Source organism: Vanellus vanellus (assembly GCF_965231255.1).
Source record: "Vanellus vanellus genome assembly, chromosome: 16".
In the NCBI taxonomy this organism is placed as follows: Eukaryota; Metazoa; Chordata; class Aves; order Charadriiformes; family Charadriidae; genus Vanellus; species Vanellus vanellus.
This window is the reverse complement of record NC_138921.1, coordinates 13799213-13814595: the sequence shown is the minus strand read 5'-3', so window position 1 is coordinate 13814595 and position 15383 is coordinate 13799213. Positions and strand designations below refer to the sequence as shown.

At 42.9% G+C, this 15383-nt stretch overlaps 1 protein-coding gene across 1 annotated transcript in view; it reads left to right on the top strand.

Annotated features, from left to right (window-relative positions):
- Window positions 1–4034: 4034 nt before the first annotated feature.
- The window catches only part of ATP2A2 (ATPase sarcoplasmic/endoplasmic reticulum Ca2+ transporting 2), a 43988-nt gene continuing 32639 nt past the window's right edge, over window positions 4035–15383 (top strand). The window contains exons 1-4 of the mRNA XM_082491426.1: window positions 4035–4156; window positions 5309–5326; window positions 5421–5503; window positions 14097–14201. Of these exons, the coding sequence (XP_082347552.1) occupies window positions 4039–4156; window positions 5309–5326; window positions 5421–5503; window positions 14097–14201 (324 nt within the window). The 5' untranslated portion in view covers window positions 4035–4038. The remainder of the gene's footprint in view (window positions 4157–5308; window positions 5327–5420; window positions 5504–14096; window positions 14202–15383) is intronic.

Sequence of the window (15383 nt, the reverse complement as noted above, 5' to 3'; positions counted from 1 at the left end):
CCAAAATTAGCAGGTACTGCTTCTGCTGCAGTATCTACATGGGTATTTGTAGTTCATTCTGCGCTATACTGACTCGACCAAGCATTGTATCTGCAAATGTTTTTCAAATGTGCAGCTGTCAGAAGATCTCTAATGATTTGGAGGGTATCACCCACAAAGAAATCTTCACTGGTCAGCTAGCATCAGTCTTGCACATCTGTGGAAAGACAGGGAAGCAATCGTGAAGGAAATGCAGAGTTTATTCTGCTCTGGAAGAGAAAGACCTATTGAACAGTCCTTAATTCAGTCATTCTTCTCTCAAAATTCACTGAGCCATAACAGAACACAGGACAGAAATAAACACAGGCAGAGGACTATGCTTTCGTGTTCTTTCCAGATTTTATGCAAGGTCTATGTTCAAAAGATGGAAAAAAGGGGAGAGGAATCAAATCCTCTGTTCGTAATGGATGAGAGACAAACAATGGAAGTGGAGTTGTCAAACTGTAGCTGAACTAGTGAATCCCAGAGAATGCCAAGAGTTCCCCAGGATTCGCTAGAATGCAAACTCTGTTCGCTTTCCTAGCAGCATTTCCGCCTGTTAACAAGTTAGACTGAAAGGACACCGTATCTACTTTATTATACACTCTGCCAAGCTCTAATTGCACATGCCATGGTTCTGGTATGCTTAAAATAATTTTTCCATAAGCCTTTTTGGAAACAGGCACAAAAAGGAAACCAACAATGACATACAAAGTATATGACAGGGAAAAATAATATTGAATATGACTCGGGTTTCTTTCTAATACCAGTTTGTTTTGAAAATTGCTACTGATACTTAATTGTATTGCTCTTTTACAACATTTAAAAGCAGTACTTAAAAATAGAAAGAAAATGAAATGCAGGACTTCCAAGTCCTTTACAGATGCTCTTGTATATGAAGGCTAGTAAAATATGCTTGTGTGTAAGAACTTTGCTGTGGTAAATGTATTTTTACAAAAAGCTTACATAAAATGCAGGCTGTGTTAACATGGTAGAAGGAAAGAAACTACTCATTTAGACATACTGTGCTGTTAGTCAGTGAAATATGTTAATTCAAGTAGCTGGTGTTATTACGTATATAATGATTGTGGAAATTATGTATTTTTTAACATTGCATATGCACATAATACGGGGACTGATATTGAGTCTATCATGCAGAGGTGTCTGAAGACAGAGGTGCATATGTACATGTGTGTTAAAGGATACTGAAAACTTCGGTGTGGGTGAGGTGGGCCTGTGACAGCAGTTCCGTTGGCATCAAGTGCGTATATTCAAAGACATAATTTTGTAAGAATATTACTTTCACATGCATCTGCACCTTGCGACTTCAGTTATGTTTTGGGGATGATGGGATCATGTGTTCATACAGTATCAAGAAAAGTATTAAAACTAGGTAAGAAACATATAGTAAACTATATAAACTGTAAAAACTATTGACATTCTTTACGTGTCTAACAGTTAGGGTATGTCTATATACATGCAGTGTGAGGCAGTGGTATGAGAAGCAACATAACTGTATTCAAGCAAGATTTGGCCATGCTGATGAATCCTGCTGATAAGCAAGACAATATTAATACAGGCAAGGCATGGAATAAGTAATTGTCATACCTGAACTAGATCATCAGATCTCACTCACAATTTTTTATTCAGAACTGCCCTACAAAGTGTAGACATGCTGTCAAGTTACCCTTACCTGGACATTGGCTCATTACAGAGTCTCTGTCAGGGAGCTTTACTTTTGCTAGACAGGATATAGGGCCACGCATACCCTCAAACATTCTAATTTTATATTGGCTGTCCCCTCTCCTTACTCCTTTTGCTAATACAGAGGTAAGACTAAGATATTTTCCTTCCAGATCAGGCATACAGTTTCTTATAGCGTGGTACTGCGGGTGGTTTGTAACACCGATGGCTATGCAGATTGTATGTAGGCTCTGCATTTATGTAAGCCAGCACACATGTGGAGATCAGCTTTTATATTTGCACATGCATATACAAGAACATTGCTTGGCACCAAGTGCTTTTAAAGGAAGGTAATTATATTGTGTATCGCATCGCTTGCAATGCGTTGTGTATGTATTGCAGGTGTCATTAATGTCACTTGGTCTCTCTCACAGTTTGTACTGCGTTCATTGAACTTCCTGTGAATTATTGGGTGGGATGGCTAAATCAGTCTGTTTTCTGTGTTCTATATTGGTTTGCGAGTCTGTGTCAGTTATCGAGATGCCGCGCTGAGGAAAGCTGGTATCTCACACCACACACGCTGCTGAAATCACACTGTGCAGTTTATACCTCCTTACGTTATCTCCGTGCGAGCCAGGGCTGAGTGTGCGTGTCACTGTTATGCTGGCGGGGCAGCGCGCGACGGCTGCAAGGGGAATTCGGGAAGTTGTGCAAAAGACATTGCCGGGTGTCAGGGCAGGCCTCAGAGCAGGGGCTGGGCCTCTGGGGAACGAACCCCCTCAGCTCCAGCATGGAGGCACACAGCCCTCGCTTCTCTCCCCCACCTCTGGTGTGCTCATGGCTGGATGAGGCTCCTGTCACGACCGAGCTGGGGGCAGCCCCACACTCCCCCTTTGGCTGGATGAGGCTTGTGTCACGACCGAGCTGGGGGCAACCCCACACTCACCCTTTGAGGGCGGCCCACAAAGGCAGGCTGACATTCCTGTCACGATACACTCCGGGGCAGCTCCGCGCCAAGCCCCGTCGCTAAGGCGCCTATCGCGACAGCGCGCGCGCTGCGGGCGCCGGGCAGCTCCCCTCAGGCGCCGCGCGCCCGCGCTGCCGGCGGGGCAGCCCCGCTCCCCCTCAGCCATCAGGCGCGGGTTGAGGCCGGGACAGAGGGCGGCCGCGGCGGTTCACGCCGGGGCAGGGGGGCGGGAAAGCGGCCACCCCACCTGCGGGCCTCTCCCCCCCAGCGGCGGAGCGGAAGCGCTCCCGCCGCCGCATGAGGCCTGCATCACCCGCCTCCACCTCCTCCGGGCCGAGGGCGGGCGGGCGGGCAGGCGGTCGCACCGCGAAGGGCCGCGCCAGGCTCCGCCGCTGCCGCCGCCTCAGCGCGGTGGGCGGGGCCGTGCCTTCCCCCCGCCCCGCGCCGCGCCGCCCGCCAATGAGCGGTGTCCACATGCCGCGGCGGCGAGAGGGGCCCGGGCGGCCCAGCTGCCGTAAGTTACATTAGAGCAGCCGCCGCCGGTGCGCTACCGGAGCGAGCGGGAGCCAGCGGCGAGGCCGGCCGGGCGGGCGAGCGAGCCCTAAGCCGTGACGGCGACCAGCGGCCTGGGCAGGCGAGGGGAGGATCGGGCTGCTAGAGGGGAGGGGGCCATTCCGACCCTTCCCGGCGGAGGCGAGGCGGGCAGCGGGGCAACTGCGCTTTTTGCTTACCACGCCTCTGGTAGGCGAGCGGGGCGAGGCGTGCCGTTATCGCCCTCCGCGAGGGCGGCTCGGAGCCTGCTGAGGCGAACGGAGAGGCCGCTCGGCCACCTGGACGCGGCCCGTCCCCGCGCAAGCACCCGCCGCGCCCCGCAGCCGGCGCCGCCGAGTCGTGTTCTGCCCCCTCCCGCGCCCCTGAGGCGACAGCGGCTCCGGGGGTCCGCGACTCTCTCCTCCCTCTCTTCAGCCGCCCGCCCGGGGCCGGGGGACGCCTGAAGCCCCGCTCATCCCCGCCGGAGAGGCGGCTCGGCTCCCTCGGAGGGCGTGTGGGGTGGGAGGGGGGCGGGGGCTTTTTTTTTTTTTTTTGCTGGCGGCTTTCGCTTCTTTTCTTTAAATTTTTTTTTTACTTTTTTTTTTTTTTTTCTCCCCCTCCCGCCTCTTTCGGGAAGAGTGAGGCACTGAGGTGGGCTTCGGGGGTTCCTCTCTGTCGCGGGAGGGGTCTATGGTGATAGCACGGGGGCGGTGGGGGAGAGAGCGAGGGGCTGAGGAGGGGGCTCGCCGCCGCGCCCGCCGCCGCTGAGGAGGAGGAGGAGGAGGAAGAAGAAGAAGAAGAAAGAGGCGAGGCACCATTTGCTGCTCCCTGCCCCAGCCATGGAGAACGCGCACACAAAGACTGTGGAGGAAGTTTTGGCTTATTTCGGCGTCAACGAAAGCACCGGGCTCAGCCTGGAGCAAGTCAAGAAGCTGAAGGAGAAATGGGGCTCCAACGGTAGGTGAACCGGCCCCGCGCCGCCCGCCGCCGCGGGGATGCTGTCGCTGCCACTCGTCGCCCCCCTCCCCCCCCCCCCCCCCCCCCCCCCCCCCCCCAACTTTCTCCCTTTTCCACCCCTTTCTCTTTTTCCCTCATCCTTCTCCGGGCCCTGTTTGCAAGGCCTAACGGGGTGTGTGTGTGTGCGTGTGTGTGCAAAGCCGGCATCTCTTGCAGGACCCGGAATAGGAGCGAGGGAGAGAAGATGGCTGACTTGAACTCCACCTCGTGGGTTTCTTTCATACCCCGAGCTCGCAGGGCTGCTTTGGAAAGGAGGATGTCACCTCCCTTTCCTTTCACCTTAACGGTGGGAAATCTTCTTCCATTCTGCAACCAAGCGCTGTGGGTTTTGGTTGTTGGTTTTTTGGTTGCTTTTTTTTTTTTTTTTGTCCGTCTTGACCTTCATTTTTCCCTGCTTTTCAGTGCCTTTCTGTCCCTTTTTTTACATTCTTCTCTCGAGTTGGGGCACAGGATTCTGCCAATAAGGTGTTTCTTTTTTTTTTTAATCCTTATTGCTTGGCCTTCCTAGTCCCTTTTGAATTCCCGTGCCGTTGTGTAAAAATGAAAAGCTGCGAGAAGATTATACGGTGAGGTTTGGTTTTTTTAGCTTGAACGGTGCTTTTATGCCTCTCGAATTACTAAATCTAGTTGCGGGGTAGTAAAAGAGAGAGCAGAAATGAGAAAATATCCATAAAATGGAGGAAAGAATTTGAAATATTTTGAACCAGGTTTTGTGGTTTGTTCCTTTTAAGTGAGTGTGAAGGAAAACCTTTGTCAGAGAGCGTTTGAACAGCATTTTGAGCCTTTGACCCTTTGTGTGCAGCAACAGCAGAAGTCCCACAGCTGGCTGGAGTGATGACTTGGCTGAATTACAACCCTTAGCACGCTCCAGCTAACCTGTATGTGTCTTAAAATGCAAAACTATCGGGCCTATTCAGATGCTGTAATGAAAAGAGCCGCCTTAATGGAGCTTCCAGTATGTCTATCAAATCCAACCCAGTTCAGCGTGCAATTCAGGAACGGTATCTGGTGGATGCCTTATAATGCTCTAATGTGTTTCTTCAATGATTTCTTTTCTTTGACATGCTTCCTGGAAAAACCTTCCACTGACAGAGTTACCGGCTGAGGAAGGTAAGCATGTTCATTAAATCATCTGCTGATTCTTGTTGATAATTCATCATTTTTTTTAATGTGCATAACTAAATGGCTTTGTTACATATTGCAGGAAAAACCTTACTCGAGCTTGTGATTGAGCAGTTCGAAGACTTACTAGTTAGAATTTTGTTGCTGGCAGCTTGCATATCTTTCGTAAGTATGATTATTTTTTTTTTTATTTCATAGGCTTCTGTACCGCAGAATGACAGATGTTCCAATGTATAGGAAGTGTACATACTGACCTTACTGTCTTTCTCAAAAGGTAGCAGTATAAGATGTGCAGTAAATTGCTCTCTTACATTAGTTGTCTTGTGAAGAGGTTTCTGTATGCTAGAAAACAAAATTCCAGAGAAACTTCCATTGCATGAGTCATAAATATGTAACTACACTAGACAGGTATTTTTAAAAGTGCTTCTCATTCAACCCAGTTTGCTTATTTGAGGTGGGATTTCCCAATGCTTTTGTTGGCTTTGAAAACTAACCTTGAGTACGTAAGTGTTTAACTGGACATTCTTCTTGCCTTTGAGTTAATCGTTATCAAGCTCAATGTATAATCATTGGAAGACATTTTTGGATGCAATGCAGACTGTAAATAGAATTTACATGGCGAATATTCCAGTTGCCTTCCCTTCCTGATAATAGCAAGGTGACAGTTGTTGCTTTTGACAGTGACAAGAATGATGACGGCTCTGATGGCACCATTGTTGACCAAATTTGGTAACTGACCTTTGGATAGTCTAGTCATTAAATGGACATCTTGCTTTGCATCCAGGATTAAAAGAACAATAACATTTTTAACTTAATTTTTTTTTTAAAAAAGCATATTTAGACAGTCTTTTTACATAATGGGTGAAGGGTATTGTTTGCTGAAAAACTGGACAACTGAGGAAGGGCTAAGTATAGAAGGAAGACAAAGGTGGTATGTCTTGGGGAGCTGAACAACAAAAACAAAACTGTGCAGAACATTAAATTTTTAGGTAGGAGTTAAAGTTTATAGTAGACTTTGCCCTGGAGTCGTGATTAACTACTTAAAAAAAAAAGCTGCAGCTCTTGGGCAGGGGGGGTGGTGGTGGGTGGAAATTGTGGTGACTCTTTAGCTAAGGGCAAGCTAATTAGGATGGGCAGAGGAGAATGTCCTCTGAAGCTGTTCTGTTTGATGGGAGGAGGATAGCCCTGTTGTGGCTGCTGCAGTATATACTGTGCTGCTGATCCTCCACCAAGAGAGGCTTCAGCTATCCCCACACTGACGCCTTTCATAGTGCTTTGGGTTTTGGTGTGAATATACCGTTGCCAGCTGGGCAGTGATTGATGGCATTGATCTTGACCGTGGAGACAGATGTGCTTTACTCTTCTGGTTCCTTGAGGAAATCAAGCTGGCTATAGAAAACTGAATGAACCAGTCACTACTTTTTCCCATTTTCTCCACCCAGAGGGTGAGAAGGGGATGTATTTTTTGTCTTGAAAAGTCAGGAGTGTTTCTCTCGTCTCATGAGATAAATGATAGTACAGAAATTTGTTAGCCTTTGTGCCAAGGTACACTATTTGTTTTTATTATAACCAAATAAGTGAAAAATCAAATTCACCAAACTGTAAGCTTTCATTGCTGAATCTGAGAAAGTATGATACCAGCCTGGCAGAGGTCATAGAACATAGACTGCCAAGACCTCCTTGAAAACTTGATTAGTGTCTGGATTCAGTTTCTTTTTTCAGTATGCTTAATTTTCCTATCTAATTAAGAGGAGACTGTAGTCTAATGGAGTGTGGATAGATCTGGGTTCTCTGCTGCTGTGCAGCTGGCATGGTTTATGACCTTGGACTACTGCTCTGCCTTGTCTGTCTCCTATTTAAGAGTTGTGGGTACCCACTATGAATTAATGTTAGTAAAAATTTTCTTTCTGATGAAATGTAAAAGAAAAAACTAGATATGTTATAGTTTTGGTACTTTAAAAGCACTTCCCCTTTGTTTCTGGCTTTTTACCTGCTCAGGTGGTGACCATCTGTTGTCTGTTTTTCTTAAGTTTTAAGGCTTTTTCTTGGTGAAAGCGTATTGGAGACTTTTGTGGTAGCTGTAAAGAACTGTTGAGTATGTTGATGTAAAGACTGTATTGCTGCAGAAATTGGATGTGATTGACATCACGCAAATTCTGGTGTTCCTGAAAATGTTTGAATGGAGTGTGTAGCTGTGTTAGGCTTGTGGATAGCAGTTGTTCCATAAGAACACTTGAAAATACTACATTAAAAACTAAAATTATACATAATGCTGAGATTACAAAATATGCTAAGTCATTCTTCTGATAGAACAACTTAATGCTAGAGCTGAACTTCAGTGTGTTTATAATGCTATCTTTTACAAGCCTTAGAAATTCAGTTTTTCCATTTGTAGTGTTGCAAGGCATGCAAAACTCCCAGTACCTTAGAGATCTTGAAATGGATAATTATACTTAAAATGGAGTCAGTTAAATTTGCGTTGGTTTTGGATGTTGAGTAATACTGTTGAGAGTTGCTCTTTAATGAGTCAAGACTTCTGGCTTTCAGTGTCAGACACCACAGAATCATACTGTGGAACTCAGTGAAGTGCTGATTCTCACTTCAGTGACTGCTTTTTACTATGGTTTATTGTTAGATAGACCGTAAATTGTAGCACTTGAGTAGAAAGTAGGACATTGTATAGTGTACCAACAGAATTAAGGTTGGAGAGTGGCTCCTGTTTGAAATAACTTTCAGCTGAAGGCTTCTAGGCCTGCTGTGTGTCCAAAAGGGAATTTTCATCAAGATGCTTAAATAGGTTGTTTCCTTTGAATGACAAGGGATGGGAAAAGGTGGCTTACCAAGGACTTAAGGAAATAAATGATCACAAAAGCCCCCAAGTCTTGGAGTTACTAGTGGGGGGCCGAGTGTTGGAATTGGGCATGAGTATATAGCATTGACTTAATTTGTGTGTGTGGTTTGTTGTTGTTTAAGTGTGTCACTGAAAACACTCTAGGCTAAACTCTAGTTTGAATTTGGTTTTTCTGATGATCAAATGGAGTATGTACTTTGTGCTAATGGCAGCAGATTTACAATGTGTGCTTTCAGGAAAGGCATATAGGTGCTGTTAGAGCAGTGAATGTAGCAGTGTTCTTCACCAGCTCTACATCATCAATTTAAAAATGTTGAAGATTCAGGTATGAGAGAGAGGATCTTGAAGTATATAGATTATTGTTTTGTGTTGCAGAAGCTTTTCTGGCGATTATGTTGTGATCATAAATCATATTAGATTACTGTTGTGACTGCATGGAAACAGCTGTCTTTAACATTGAGATCTGCATTAGATTTTTGTGCAGAAATATCTCCTTTTACATACAGTGCCTTTTGTGTCCTCTACTCTCACACCCCCTGTCAGTTATGTGTCAGTAAAATAAATCAGACCAACAGCTGAATCTGTGTCACCATAGCAGATTGTAGGGGTCATATGCTGCCTGTATGTTGGCTGTAGATACTATGTCCTACGTTCCAAGTCAGAACTGCTTTGAGATGTGCCTAGTTAGTAACAGCTTAAATCTTACACTGTTTTTTCTTCAATGTTTATATTGGTCTTAAGTATGGCTTTTGAAAAGAAACAATATAAGTAATTTCTGATGGTGAGTAAATGGATCTAGGTATAGCCCTGGACCTTGTTTGGTATATTCTGTTGAATCTGTGAAGCCTATGCAGAAATAAACCTGTAGAGTGTGTCTCAGCAGTTCAAGGGCCTTCATAACCTGACTTTCTAGGTGCAAGTAAGGGGGTGTTTAATCTTCCATGAACTATGGCTTTTAATTCTTGTTACGTGTGTAGCATGTACTCAGATCTACAGTATTTACATAAAAGAACTTGGACAAGTTGCAAGATACGCTTTAAATAGTGATGTATGCTTAACCATGCAATCTTACCTTTGCATCACACTTACAGTGAGTTTTCTTCTACAAGATGGAGCATAAACTCTACCAAAAACTTAAGTATTAATACAGCAACCAAAGAGCATTTTCCTGCCCTCCCCCCACTTCTTTGATTCCTAAGCTGATTTAGAAGTGAACGTTCTGGGGATGTTTTCTAATAGGGGATATTGATGTTTAGATTAAAACAATATATTGTGATTTAGTCCAGAGATGATTATAGCCTGTGAATTAGCATGAGTATAACCTAATCTGTGTTGAAAGGTGAGCAAAGCTACTCTTGGGGAAGTAAGATGTGCCAGTAAAAATGTTGCAGGCTTTGCCCTGAAATCACCCCAAAAGCTACCTGGTAAGGTCAGTAGCAGTGAGTAAGTGGCACAAGATAAGGATTGCTGTAGAACATCACACTGAAATGCTTTTAGCTAAACTCAGATTACTCAATAGCACCTGAGATACCAGCTGATGGGTAGGGGTGATAAAACCGTGAGAAGTAATTGTGATTCCATTTTACTTTGTAGAAATGAAATGGTGGGTGCCATGTGTCTTTTTTTTTTTTTCTTATTGCTACACTAAACACAGGAATGTGTTTATTTTCAGAAATACAGACTAGTGTATCTGATGGGTGCTTACAATCTGCTAACCCAGCAAAATTCTTAATTTTGTACTCATGTGTGGTCAAGATCTGTTGGGGTGGGTTGTTCGGTGGTAGCTTTTTTTTTTTCTTCTCTCCTTGGGTATCCAATAAAAATCTCTACTGAATAATAGAACTAAAACTGGGAGATTTTTCTTTAGTATTTCCTAGTGCTCAGTATAACTGACATGGAACAAGTATCAGGACTACTAAAAGAGTTTGCATCTGCTTAATTTTAAGCAAATTTGTATTGGAAAGAGAAATCGCTAAAAGAGGGTTTTCTGAGCAGTAGCGAGTACTTTGTCTGAAATATGCTAAATCTTAATTTACAGTATCCTATGAGAAGAAAGCTCTCTTAAAGCAGTCCGTAGTTTTACATGACCTGCTTCAATTAGTCCAGGGCTTCTTTTTGTTAGGATGAAATCTTACTCTCCCAGCTTGCTTCTAAGTTTCCATTGTCAAAATGAAAAACAAACAAAAAACCTTGTTAGGTTGCTGACAACAAACTGTTTGCTTTTCCTCCGTTAATGGTAAGTGGGTACAGCCTGCTGGGCAACAGAATTCTATCTTGAAACTTCCATTCTTTAATTCTGTTTTTGTTACTTAATGATAAATAGTCATCTGAGACAACTTGCATCCACAACTTGTCTGTCAATACAGAGTTTCTTAACTTGTAGAAATCCAGAAAGCTGTTCTTCTGGTTGCTTTTATTGGTAGTCACCTCATTGCTGTCTGAATTCCGCATTGCACCTCTGCCCCCTTTTTACAAATAACCATGCAAGCTAAGTGCTATTCGCCTGTCACTGTGTATTTTTTGGCTTAGTGTCCTGCAGGTCCATCCCATTAGGCTTTGATTAAAATAGACTTCTGCAAGCCGTAGCTCTAGCAGCCCTAAAGCAAATATGCTGAATGAAAGTTGTCCTTTAAGCTTTCTATGTTAGATGTTGTTATGGACTTTTGAGTCTTACTATTAATTTCCCTTATATTTTCAGACTTGCATTTCTCTTGAGCAATTACCTTACTCTCTTTTCCTACTCTTTTAAGCTTCTTAAATACATGGTAACTTTACTTATTGACCATACTGCCTGAACAGTACATTGGAGATCAATGACCTGGAAATTAAGCTGTTCTACATGTGAGTCTTAATGTGATTAGGGCTAAAATATGGTGGGGCCCTTTTGAGTAGCAGTCAAATAAGATCTCTCACTGAAAATCTCTCCAGGGTCTTAAGTGTGCTAACGGAAACTTTTTGACAGGGACTCAATGCCTTGGACAAGAATTATCTAGTCTCTACCAGGCTTCAGCATATGATCTTCAGGCTACTATCAAATAATAAATCTGATCTGTTACTGCAATGTGTTGTGTATCACAAGTCTCCTAAATGGAGTGTTAATACAGCTGTAGTCTGCTATAACAAACACAAGAACTCACAATGTATTCTGTTATTTATCTTTCATTGTTAGTAATCTAATGCTGTTAGAAAATGTAAATCGTCAGATCTATATTGTCAGGATCTCTAATCTGAGTTCATGTGCTCTTTTTGAAATAATGGCTTATCGAAAGAAAAGATTCCTTGAAAACTTAGTTCTGATTCTCCTTTCCATACTTGGATCTTGCTTTTCTTGTAGCAACTTCCCTTACCTCTTAAAGTTGCAGGCTTTCTTAGTGCTATTTTATGACATGCATGGTCTTCAATCTGAAAAGATCATGGTTTAACATTGTGTAAAGCAGACATTTTATTCCAGTTAACTTTGTAGGTGCCTGCTCTGTTAAGAACATCACAAAATAATTGAATTTTACTTGCTTTGTTGGAGGCAGAATGGGCTCTATGGAATTCCAATTAAAAAAGGGGGGGCAGAAACAGATACTAAGCAGCTTTTTTGATGGCAGCATGTGATCTTGTATATGCTAAGAAAACTGGATATGTACCATCAGCCGTTTCTATCGCTCCACTGGAGGCAACAGCGCTGGTGCAGAGTAAAAGCTGTCCAAGGGTAATGCATGGAGTGAAGACAATGCACTGTGTGACTGCTCGGGCAGGTCAAATGGCAGAAGTTGTTACTGGGGATTGGAGATTAGTGGTGTGGGAGGAGGGGAGTGTTAAAGGAGAAGCCGCTGCCCGAGCATTCACACACCGTTCAAGGAGTCGCGCACACACACCACCCGAGTCTTTAACTGCCAGGACCAGGGTCCCTTCGCAGCGGGCGACTCAGTGGGCCAATGGGTGCCCCTTTCCACTCCTCACACATTCATGGGGCACGCTCCCTCCTTCTTCAGGCTCGACCCTAGGTTTCCCGCAGCAGTGTGTCAGGCATTGGATTTCATAAAAATAAATAATTTAATGGAAAAGAACAGCAGCAGAGTGAGACCAGGCTGGGTGCCTCCAGAAATAAGAAACGAAGAAATACCTGGACAATTACAGGGATTCTCTGATCTATACACCCGGCCCTCATGTGCTCTTCACACTTCTTTTATTCCAATGGTGATTTTTGGTCTGGGGTCTTTGAACACCTTACTGGATTCTTTTTCTGTGTCCCGGCAGGCAGGCTGTTGACTGCTCTTACCTTCTTGAGTTGCAGTCTCTGCTGAGGGTTGTAGCCTCCTTATCTTCTGGTTTATGCTTCTTGTGTGCTTGCGCTCGCTGGCACAACATGGGAAACTGAAAAGTCCCAGAGTTAGGAAAAAACCACTACCAAAACACCAGTGTGTTATGGACATTTTCCTCATGCTAAAAGCCTAAACGCAGCATTGTACCAGCTGCTAGGAAAATTACAAAGAAAACTGACTCTATAGTGGCCTAAAGGCTTCAGCAAATTTAGCCACTCATGCTAAGTAAAGCTAAGCAAGCAGTATAAATCACACCATATTATAACCCTAAGTAATTTATTCTAATTAAAAGGTACTTATTTAAGCTAAACAACTAGTATCTCTCAACAGTAAGAAATAGAGACATGTAGAGAGTGTAAGAGATCCTAACTAAATCTCTTCTCCAGAGGGATTACACAGACCCTCAAAATGTGTTGCCAGTTGGAGTGTTTCAGTGTTATTAATCATAACCTGGATCGTATAAGTTTATCCTTTTGTAATAAAAAATTGTTGTTGCATTGGATTTGCTTGACAGTCTGTTTTCTGCTTGAGGCTTTCATGCTGCTGCTCCTTCCTTTTAACATCCTGGAGTGTTTCACAATTGAGCAATAGCTCTGAGGAGCATGTTGGTGGAATTATGGCGCTTGCTTTAGTAACGGTTTGCTCGCTGCAGTCTTCTAGTGATTCAGTGCTGTTGCCTGACTACCAGTCCTAATTATCTCAACACGTTGTTCCTATTTACTGTCACTTTCCAGGCTTCCTGTTGCTCAACATGTTGACGAAAAAGTTCTTCCTCTCTGGTCGTGTTAGCTTGACTTTTCTTGAGTAACTACAGAACTCTGCAGAGGCCCTGACATATACCCGCTCAAGTCAAGTGAATGGCAGAAGCCTAAAACTAGAGTGTAATTCTAAAGCAAATGAATTAAAGGAAAATCTATGTGGAGCCTTTTATGCGAGGCCTCAAGCTGATTTACTTTAAAAAAAAAAAGTGTTCATTTGAGTTTTATCAGCTACTCAGCTCAGAATTCAGCTTCAGATGTAACTATAGAATTCACTTAGATGCTTTAATAAGATGCTACTTGTATTTAAATAAGTAGATGGTTACTTTTTGTTTCTACTCACTGAAAACTTCTAAAGCTGTCTTCATTTGTGTGTCTAAGTTAATGGTAAAGAACAACTAACTTGGTTAAAATTCCAATTCTGCCAAAGCTTAACTAAGTAGTCAAACTATTCTGTCAGCATCCTGTTTTAGACAGTAGTGAAACATTTTTATTTTTTTTTTTTTTGAAACTTTGCACTGCTGTAGCTGTTTTCACAACTTCTGCTTTCATTTGTGAAGCAAAAGTTGCAATGTTTCCTAAATGAATAGCTTGCCCCTTTAAAAGAAGAGCAGCCTTGGAAATGAACTTTGTACTACTTCAGTAAAGATTTTCTCCTTTTCCATTGCATATTGCCAACTCATTCATGAACTACAAAATTACGCCTTGGAAGATTGAGGGGTTTCAAAAATTGCTCACGTCTAAGCAGTTGAACCTCAAGCTGAAACTTACTGGGTCTTAAGCTCGCAAGGTGCCTGTGTAATTCAGTAATTTAAATCATTGTGTTTCTTTTACAGGTCCTGGCCTGGTTTGAAGAAGGTGAAGAAACAATTACAGCATTTGTAGAGCCTTTTGTAATCTTACTTATATTAGTAGCCAATGCAATTGTGGGAGTGTGGCAGGTATGTGATACTTTTACAACATCAAATCACAAATGTTTGGGGTTTTCTCTTTGTTTAAGAGGAAGGACTGTGTAGTGCAAGGTGGTTCATACAATGCAACTAAGGTGTTGCTAACCTTAGATTCCTAAGAGTCAACATACCATAAAACTTCTGGACAGAAGTGTTGACTTAAAGGTAAAATGAAAGCTTCGGAAGTATTGCCAAAAAGGCAAAGTGCCCATTAGTGTGGCACCTCCTTCCAGAAGGAGGGCCTGGATTCAGGAGATAAATCAAATATTGCAAAGCTAAAATGAAATCAAGGATCGGCTTGCAAAAAAAGAGGTCTTGTCCCAACTAAGGAACAAAGGATGGAACACGTAAACTAGTTTCTTGCTTGTTTCCTGTTGAGACAAAGGCTATGTTTTAGTACAGTTATTAATACATTTAATAACTGTACAGTTATTAATACATTTAATACAGTATTCTTCCTATTCAATTACTATAGTACCTATTAAGTCCAGATTTTTTTTTTTAGATCTTTAAATCTAAAGACGGCATGTCTGTCAAAAGGCAGAAGTTTCTTCTGAAAACATCTGAATACTATGAAACTTTTTCCTACATTATCAGCTGTCAGATGAATTAGTTGGCTTTTTATAAATCATATCGGCAGTAACTTCAGTAGCATATTCTAACACTTCTTGAAATGTCAAAACAAAATAGTCCATATAACTTTGGTTTACTAATTTGATCACTTCAGACAGGGCATGTTTTATTAGAACTGCTTTTCTGCAGCTAAAAAGTATCCTAGGATTTTTAGGGTAATACAAGTTCTTTTTAAGGTTGGTTGTTTTTAAATGGGGTGGTATTAATGTGACATAATAACTTGCTAAGATAGCAAGTAATTAGGTTTCTTGCTTTTAAAAACAAAACAAACCTGCAAAACTGTCCAAAATGACAACAAAAATTGAGAGGAGGAGACCTATTAACAGATTAAAACATGTTAGAGAAGAGTCAACACACTGGAAGGCACCAGAAGTGTCATTCAGTGGCATTGCTGCATATTCCTGTGCTCTGCTTTGTGCTAGCCCAAGTAAGCTGCATGAAGCCTAACACTTGAAAAGTTAAGTTTTTAGTAGTACCCAGCTTGCTGCATAACTGCTAAAGCTGGTAGGGAGAGAAGAGGTAAAATTGATCAAGGAATGA